The sequence below is a fragment of the Tupaia chinensis genome, unplaced genomic scaffold (assembly GCF_000334495.1).
Source record: "Tupaia chinensis unplaced genomic scaffold, TupChi_1.0 Scaffold138380_1, whole genome shotgun sequence".
Classification (NCBI taxonomy): Eukaryota; Metazoa; Chordata; class Mammalia; order Scandentia; family Tupaiidae; genus Tupaia; species Tupaia belangeri.
The window spans coordinates 103,514-113,616 of NW_006198277.1; the positions used below are offsets into that span (position 1 = coordinate 103,514).

At 38.9% G+C, this 10,103-nt stretch overlaps 1 protein-coding gene across 1 annotated transcript; it reads left to right on the plus strand.

The window, feature by feature from the left end:
• Window positions 1-600: 600 nt before the first annotated feature.
• LOC106736302 (olfactory receptor 7A17) lies at window positions 601-4,449 on the plus strand (the record flags this gene model as incomplete). The annotated part of the gene is made up of 2 exons (XM_014592709.2): window positions 601-722; window positions 3,564-4,449. Coding segments are annotated over exons 1-2 (1,008 nt in total), but the record flags the coding sequence as incomplete, so codon positions are not given.
• Between the last annotated feature and the right edge of the window lie 5,654 nt (window positions 4,450-10,103).

Consider the following 10,103-nt stretch of genomic DNA (forward strand, 5'->3'; position numbering starts at 1 on the left):
CTGCAGCCTCAGTCCGCCTGGTGTCCGGAACTGCTGGCTGGCTCGATCCAGATTTCGGGTGGGGAGGGGTGGGGGTTTGCCTTAAAGTCCCAGGCAACCAACCTGAGGTCCAAGGAGGAAGAACGGTGGGGATGTGTGGAGATTCGGAAGGGTCAGGCCTGCAGCCTCAGTCCGCCTTTTCTTGATTCTCTTTTATAGTGTCTATTGGTTCTTTCAAATCGTGAAAGGACTTCCTCATCTCCGGGAACTCATCTCTTTTCTCTTGCATCTCATTTAGTTTTGTCACTACAAATATTCTGAATTGTTTACCTGACATCTCAAGGAGTTCCCTTGTGTTGTCTGTGGATGATGAGGAATAGGTTTTCCCTTGAAGAAGAGATATTTTGATGGTTGCTAATACTTTTTGAGCCTCTACAATGATTTCTTGTCATCTGGATTTATATGCTCCTTCCTCAAATACTTTGAGTTAACTCTGAGCATTCAAAGGCATGTGGAAGTAAGCGATTGTCAATCTCTCTGCTGCTCTACCTCCTTGATGCTCACCAGCAACCTGCACTGTTGTCACTGGTCTTGGGTGATTCAAAGTCCTCCTCATATGGCATGGCCCCCTTGGAATGGATGTCTGAATGGGGTGGAAAGGGTTATACGGTCTTCTCACAGCCTCCAGCTACAAGTAACCTGCTGTATGGTAAAGGCCTTCCCTGGAGCAGATATCTGGAGGGGTAGGGAGAGGCAAAAGATCTTCTCAAAGTCCCAAGCAACACACCTGAGAATTCACGGCTGAGTCAGGGTGGGGATGAACCATGAGTCTCTTCCATACAACTTCCAGTTGCAAGCAGCCCACCTTATGGCAAGGTGCTCCACTGGAATGAATGTCCAGTTTGGGCAGAGAGAGAGAAAAGTTCTTCTCAAAGTCTCAAGCAACACACCTGAGAGTTCAAAGGTGAGTGGGGGAGGGGATGAACCACAGGTCTCTTGTGCACAGCCTTCAGCTATAAGAGGCCTGCTGTATGTCTAGACCCTTTGTTGTATCGAATGCCCCAATGCTATATTGATTAACTTAAATAACAGTAGTGATTTCTGACTCCTTCTTAGAAATTGTCATACTGTAGGGGTCAGCTGGTGGCATGGTGGTTAGGATGCTGAACACTCCCACATGGCTGACCCCAGTTCGACTCCTGGGCCTGGTTCGACTCCTGTGCCTGGTGACTTGTTTTCTCACTTTCTTGCTCTCTCTCTCTCATCAAATTAAAATTTAAAAAATGAATAAATTAAATAATCTTCAAAAAAGTTGTCAAATTATATACTTAGATTTAATTAAATTTATAAAGTAATTAAGATTTTTAAATATACTAACAGATACATAGTGAGAGAAAATAATTTAATGGTTGCCTAAAGAATATGTCAAGTGATGAAAAAATAAAACCTACATGAGAGCTCATTTGTCATACAAGAATTAAAGTAATAATTTTTTTGGTAAAAACATCATGAAACTATAGAAACTATGATTTTTTTTTTAAGAATTTTACTATGGGGTGTTTGCACTTGCTGGAGACAGAGATGGAGAAAGGAGAATATGAGAAATCACCCCCCAGGAGAAATTGTCATGCTACAATCCCTTCTCCTTCATCCTCTGCTCAGGATTTTGGACACACATGCACATGTTTCTGGTATGATTTTCAAACCTCCAGGTCCAGAACCTGAACCACAGTCAGCCATGTGGGAGTCCAGTGCCTTAAACACCATACCACCTGCTGGTCCTGTAACTGTGATTTTATTTATTTTTTAATCAAAGTAACACTGTTCTCTCTTGATGGAGAGAAGGAAAGCAATTTCCTGGAGGTACCAGTGGGTACATTCCTATTACAACTCAATATTTTGGAAATTCAAGAAACCTAGTTAAGATGGGTTCCTAAGTCTTAGTTTAGGAGAAAACTGTCTCAAGATTGAATAAAGTATTACAAATTTAGACTTATGGAATGGAGAGTTAATGTCGAAGGAGTAGTAAAGACTGAATTCCCTTGATTTTTTTAACCTTGTCTCTTGAGAACAAAGAGCCAGAGAAAAAAGTTAACTTCCTGCTCAGAGCAATGTCTCACAGGGAATGTGCCTTGGGTTTGGAGTAAGAGGAAAATCTGCTTAATGAGCAGAGATACAGAGCTATAATTATCTCCTACAAGGCTGTCCCTCAGCATTTGCAAACTTGGGCTGGACAGAACAGGGTTATTTCTTTCACCATCCTAAGTCTGTCTCAAGAACTGATGCTTCACTCCTGCTGTTTTCTCCAGAGATAGAGCTTCAATTTCCATTGACAACCTTCAAGGAAGAAAGCCATAATTTCACACAGAGACTTTCCTCTCAGATATCCTGCTCAGGTGGAAGAAAGAGTCCAGTGAAATGACAATAAAGAAAGATAAAAGGTAATGCATTTATAATAGAACTAAAAAGAAAATAACAGGCCAAGGCTTGACCAGAGAGTCTAATAGACATCTGAAAGACTGAAATCATGAAGAATTATTTTGATGGATAAAATAGTGGGGAAATGCCACACAGCCCACAACACAGAAGAAAACAGTAGGGGAGGATACACGTTTTAAAAATCAACACTATAATTCATAAATGTGTATAATTACTATATTTAAGTTATAAATTATGATAAAATTACTTTTAAATTATGTAACATTTGCTTTAAATATTAAAATTAAAAAGAAAACTCGAACACAAATCAGTATGACAGCTTCTAAACTTTTCACCAGGCTGATAGTTGTGTTGGAAATTCATACGGTTTTCTTAAACTGTAACTGAGTTTGAGTGTATACATATTTGATCAAGATATTAATTTGCCTGTGTTTATTTTATGCCCATTTTTATACAGTTATAAGCATTTCAAATAATTTTTAACTGATTATTATTTTTGAAATTGACTTTTGGTAGGTTTTTTTGGCCATAAAGTTTTACATCTTAGTTAAATTTATGTCTATCTTTTAAAAATTACTATTATTTTAAGGTTTTTTCTAGGTTAGTGATTCTGTCTTCTATATCTGAGATTTGATCTTCTGTGTGATCTAGTCTGCTTTTAATACTTTCAAGGGAGCTTTTGACTTCCTGTGTTACAGTCTTCTCTGTCAGGTCCATTTGATTCTTTTTTAAAGTGTGTAATTCCTCTTCTAGATCTTGCAAGAATTTCCTCACCTCCTGAAGCTTGTCAGCTCCTTTCCCCTGCCTCTTCGGCAGTTCATTATCTCTCTTCTCTTCGATTTCTCTGAGCTTTGTCACCATGAAAATTCTAAATTCTTCATCAGACATTTCCACAAATTCCATTGTACTGTCTGTGGATGAAGAACAGTTATTCTTTTCCCTTGGGTGCGAGATATTTTCTTGGTTTCTCGTATTTCTTGTATCTTTGCAGTGATTTCTGGTCATCTGATGGGTTATAGGTTTCTTCCTAATTTCTGGAAGCTCAATCTGAGTGATAAACTAGTGTCTTGACTGTGGAATGTAAGTGATAGCATCTTGCTTATGAGTAATACATGCTTATGTCATGTTCTCTGTCTTTTTAATAGTTACTTCAACCACACAGAACCAGGAAATGGTACACAAATTGCAGAATTTCTTCTTGGGGGATTTTCAGAAGAACCAGTATTGCAACCTCTCCTCTTTGGGCTCTTCCTATCTATGTACCTGATCACCATGATCGGAAACCTGCTTATCATCCTGGCGATTATCTCAGACTCCCACCTGCACACCCCCATGTACTTCTTCCTCTCTATCCTCTCCTTTTCTGACATTTGTCTCGCCTCCACCACAGTCCCAAAGATGCTGGTGAATATCCAGACACAGAGCAAGGTCATCACCTATACAGGCTGCATCACCCAGATCTTCTTTTTCCTAGTCTTTGCAGGGCTGGATGACTTCCTTCTGACTGTGATGGCCTATGACCGGTATGTGGCCATCTGTCACCCCTTGCACTACACGGTCATCATGCACCCAAGGCTCTGTGCATGGCTGGTTCTGTTGTCCTGGGTCATGAGTGTCCTGAATTCACTATCAAATACTTTAATGGCATTGCAGCTGTCCTTCTCTACACACATGGAAATTCCTCACTTTTTCTGTGAGCTTAATCAGCTGATCCACCTTGCCTCCTGTGACACTTTTATTAATGACATAGTGATGTATTTTTCAGCTGGGGTGCTGGCTGGTGGTCCCTTTATTGGAATCATTTACTCTTACTGTAAAATAGTTTCCTCCATATGTGCAATATCATCAGCTCAGGGGAAGCATAAAGCATTTTCCACCTGTGCCTCTCACCTCTCAGTTGTCTTCTTATTTTATTGTACAATCCTAGGTGTGTACCTTAGTGCCGCCACTACTGGTAGCTCACACTCAAGTGCAGCTGCCTCAGTGATGTACACTGTGGTCACACCCATGCTGAACCCCTTCATCTATAGTCTGAGGAATAAAGACATAAAGAGAGTTTTAAAAAGATATTTTGTAGGGAAGCTATAAGGACTATTTTTCAAGGAGACCCAGTGAATGCAGGACCGTAAACCTCAAAGTAAGGTATAACGATTGTTTAATAATAGCATAATGATCATGTTCTCAAACATTTTCTTCTTTTAAAAAAAAAAATCTATTTTTTTGCATTCAGTCACTGTATATCATTAGAGCATACCAAATGAATTTACCCATAATTAATACCCATAATAATGTATATTATCCCAATCAAAGATAACTACCATGCATGTTATCAACAGATAATTTTCTATTTTTATGTTCCTTTAATGTTCTGTTTCCGCCTCTTTCCCCTTGATTTCCTCCTTCTTATCCTCCCCCTTTTCTCACCCTCTTCTCACACTGTCCCTAGTATCCATAATTGTTCTCCATCTCTTTTTTTTTTTTAAAGAATGATTTAATTTTTTTTCTTTTATTTTCTTTTAATTTTTTTTTTAACTTTACAGTGTATTACATTTCTTTTTCCAGGACGAGTACCATCTATATCAGTCAATACAGAGACATTGAAATCCCCATTTCATCAGCCAGTATCTTTTCATTGTTTTTTCTGATCATTATTATTATTATTCCAATTATTTTTTAAACAGTCAATCACTATTTCTCATTTTGCTTGTGAAAAAGATTTTACCCGACATGAAATACTTTTCAGACCAATCTAGTAGAGAATACTATACACGTCATCATCAACAGGTAATAAACCATATCTGTGTCCTACTAATGTCATGTCTCTCTATTTGTTCTCTTGCTCTCTTTCTCTATACTCTTCTCTACCCCCCACCCCATTCCACACTGCCTCATCGTTGTTAAGTACCTTCACTGCTTTTATGTCCTTCAGTGTTTGACTCTCTACCATAGAGTGCGGATAGTTGGTATTTATTAAGTGGATACATACAATATCTTTCTTTCATATCTTGGCTTACTTCACTCAGCAATAGATCCTCCATATCCAAACACTTCCTACTAAGTGCCAGGGTCTTTTTTTTTATGACTGAGTAGTATTACATAGAGTATACATGCCACACTTTTTCAATCCATTCATCTGTTTGTGGACATTTAGGTTGGTTCTTTTTTTTATTTTTTTTTATACATTTTTTTCTTTATTTACATTCATTCACTGTACATCATTATAGCATACAAAATGAGATTTTTCCATTGAGAATACACTGTATATTGGCTCAATCAAGCACATCAACATATATGTTATTGTCAACAAATCATTTTCCATTTCTTGTTTTCTGTATATTTTGCCTTTTTTCCCATCCTTGATTCCCTATCTCACCTTCTGCCATCTCCCACCCTCCTCCCACACTGTGTCTGGTATCTATTGTTGCTTTCTATGCCTCCCCCATTTTATTGTTTCACTAAATATCTTAATAAATCTAAATATTTTCAATAGCAAGCACAGCTGATATGTACATATCCATGAACACAAGACTGACTTTAGGCATAAACCTCAGTGAATAGAATGAACATACTGTAAAGTAGCACCTAACTAGGGCTATATAGCTTAACTGCAGTCATCAAATAGGTATTTCTAATGCCTTTTTTTTTTTCTTCTGAAAATTTTTTTTTTATTAATTTACATTCATTCCCTGAGCATCATCACAACATTCTAAATGTGGTTTCCCATCTAGAATATACTATATAGTGGCTTAATAATGCATGTTATCATCCATAATATTCCATTTCTACTTTCATATATATGTTTTTTTACCCCATGTCTAGCCCTCTGCCCTATTCCACTCTCTTATTACACTATCTCTGCTGTCTACAGTTGTCTTCAATCCCTTTTCCCCCAACATTTTGTTGGTCACACAATATCATAAGTAATCTAACTACTTTCAATAGCAAGATCAGCCGATGGTTTCAAGAAAAGCAGTTTTGAACTGGTAAGGATATTTCTTTGAAACTTAAAGCCTAGAAACAGGTTAGTATTCTGTTCAAATAGTCGGAACATGAATCTATTGATAGCTGAAGACAGGACAAAAGTCCTTAAAACCAGACAACAAAGCTTAGAAGAAAAGCAGCAATATTTTAGTCAAGTCGTAGAATACTGTTTCATCAGTTCAGTCTCATGTACTTAATCTTTCTTCTGTATCTGTTGAGGTTCGATGTTCCAGATTGAAATCTGGGATGTAATACTCAACTCCAGCTTTTGGCCCTACAATTAAGTTGCCCATTTTCTTAGTTTCTGAACTCTTATTTCTGTGTGTCTGCATTTAATTTTACTGACATAGCACTCCCTTAAGAACTTCTTGGAGATCCGGTCTGGTGCTGGTAAATTCTTTCAGGTTTTGTTTATCTGGGAAAGTTCGTGTCTTTTCTTCCCAAATGAACGATAACCTTGCTGGGTACAGAATTCTCGGTTGAAATTGCTTTTCCCTTAATACTTTGAATACATTTTCCCATTCTCTCCTCGCTCTCATTGTTTCCGATGAGAGGTCTGCCGTTAGTCTGATGGGATACCCTTTGTAGGTAACTTGCCTTTTTTCTCTTGCCAGTCTTAGTATCTTGTCTTTGTCTGTGGTTTTGGTCAATCTGGCTATAATGTGTCTTGGAGAAGATCTTCTTGGGTTGATTCTATTTGGGGTCCTCTGTATTTCTTGGGACTGAATCTTTGAGTGCCTCTCCAGGTTTGGAAAATTTTCTTGTAAGATTTCATGGAATAGATTATCAATGCCCTTATGAGTCTCTTCACCTTCTGGGATGCCTATTATCCGGATGTTTGGACGTTTGATGGTATCTAGTACTTCTCGCATATTATTCTCAAATTTTTGGGCCATTTTCTCAGTCTTCGCGGTGGATTTTTCTAGGCCAACCATTTTCTCTTCTACATTAGAGATTCTATTTTCTGTATGATCTAGTCTGCTTTTAATACTTTCAAGGGAGATTTTGACTTCTTGTATTATAGCCTTCATCTCTAACAGTTCCATCTGATTCTTTTGTAAAGTGTGAAATTCCTCTTTTAGATCTAGCATGAATTTCCTCACCTCCTGGAACTCTTCAACTCCTTTCTCCTTTCTCTTCAGCAGTTCCTTGTCTCTCTTCTCTTCCATCTCTGTTAGCTTTGCCATTATGAATGTTCTGAATTCTTTATCAGACATTTCCATGATTTCCATTGAACTGTGTGTGGATAAAGAGGAGCTATCCTTTTCCCGTGTGGGAGAGGTATTTTCCTGCTTCCCCATATTTCTTGTGGTCCTGCAGCGATTTCTAGTCATCTGGTGGATGGTCGGTTTCTTCCCAAACACGCGAGTTTTGGATGCTGGAGGCCCAGTTATCAGTGGGACATCTTCCTTTCTCCCCAAATGGCTAGATCTCAGGAGCCATGGAGCTGGCTGTCTCTTGTAGAAGGGCTGTTCACGCGAGTTTTGGATGCTGGAGGCCCAGTTATCAGTGGGACATCTTCCTTTCTCCCCAAATGGCTAGATCTCAGGAGCCTGTTCTCCATCTCTTTGTACTTCCAATCTTTCAGTTACTGCCATAGAGTGAAGACATTGGGTATATCTTGAGTGGGGACATAGAATGTCTCTCTTTCATGGTCTGGCTTGCTTCACTTGGCATAAAACCTTCGCTATTTGCCCTCTTTCTGTTAAATGATAGGGTCTCATTTTTTTATGACTAATTAGTATTCCAAGATGTTTATGTGCCACCCTTTTTCAATCCATGCAACTGTTCATGGACATTTGGGTTGGTTGCATGTCTTATCAATTTCAAATAATGTCACAGTAATTCATGTGTTCAAGCTTTTGAAGGAGGTTTTTGAGTTCTATCATGGTTTCTGCTAAACCTGTCACAGAGAGTTTTTCTGAAAGTTCTTTGTTTCTTGTGTAGTTTCCTTTTCTCTTGCTCCTTGGTCAGCTACACATTTCATTTCCAGTGCCAAAAGCTTCTTGTCAGTCAGTTCCTCGGGAACCACATCTAAAAGCTTCTCAATATTATCCTCATCCACACCCAAGTTAAAGTCATTTGTCACCTCAACCATAGCCCTTTTTAAAAAAGTTTTTGGAAATATTTTTGCTATATGGCATATGAGTTCATCAGAGAGAGACATAAAGACAAAGAGTGTGTAATCAACGCCCTGCCTGGGGAGATGGCCATACCACAATCTCTTCTCCATCCAGTCTCTTCTCAGGATTTTGGGGGCCAGTTTCAAGCTGTTAATCCAGGACTCAACCTATGGTTGGCCATGTGAGAGCCCAGTACCTTAACCATATGCTACTTGGTGGTCCCTACTTTATTTATTTATTTATTCATTTATCTATTAATATTGTTTTTGTCATAGGGTGCATGCAATCACCAGAGAAAGACAGAGAGAAAGAGGGAATGAGAAATCATTCCTCCCTCTCCCCACCAAGCAGAATGGTCACGCTGTAATCCCTTATCCTCCATTCTCCTCTTGGGATTTTGAGCATGCCTGCACATGCCTGGTGTCTTTTTTCAAGCTACCAGATCTGCAACTCAAACTATGTCAGTCATTTGGGAGTCCAACACCTTAACAACCTGCTGCCCCTCCTAGTCATAGGATTTCAACCTGGTACTTATATTTATTGGAAGCTGTTGGGGATACTTCTATGAAGTAGAAAGAGGTGATATTTCACACACAAAAAAGAAAGGAGAGAGAGACATAGCAATTTGAAAATGGAGGGAAAACTGGGGCATGACATCTACTGTGAATGTCCTAAACTTGGGGCTTGATTGAGGAGACACGGGAGCCACTGAAGACTCCAAGGTAATCAAGAGGGACAGTGTGTTGTGGTGTACAAGGATCCATGCCAGTTTGCTTTTCCTTTTCAGTGCACACATCTGGAAACCACACATGCCCGTGAGTCTGGTTGCTGTGGCCAGGAGTAAATTACTATATAAAGATCCTGATGGGTTGAACTAGTTTGTGGAATGTTGGTTAAAGTGACTGGATCCCACATGGCCAACTGCACAATTCAATTCCTGGCTTGGGTGGTTTGAGGAACATGCTAGGAGTGTGTGCATGCATGCCCCAAGTCCTAAGAAGAGGGATAAATGGAGAAGAGATTGTGGCATGATCGCTCTCCATGTGGCTTGGGGGACTTTCTCTTTTTTTCTGTCTCTCTGTATCTCTCTAGCAAGTGGACTCACTCTCCTAGCAGTTAGGTTGCTTGACCAATAAGTCCTTATTTATACATGATAATTTTTTTTCAACTATAAAATGTGTTAATTTTTTTTTACAATATATCATTACAGCACACCAAATTAGTTTTCCCATCATGAATACACTATATGTTGGTTCAATCAAAGATACTTACATACACATTATAACCAGATTTCCTTCCACTTGGGGTCCAATAAATGATTTGCTTCTTTCTTTCCCCTTGATTACTTCCTTCTCACCCTCTGCCATTTCTCACCTTTCTCCTAAACTGTCTCCAGTATGACCATTGGTCTCCATACTTTTGTACCTGCCAATCTTTTAGTTTCTGCCATAGAGTGTAGACATTTGGTATGTATTGAATGGGGACATACAATGTCTCTCTTTCATAGTCTGTCTTGCTTTGCTTAGCATTATTATTAACTGGTCACCATGTAGTGAAATAGATCACTAACATGTATTCCTC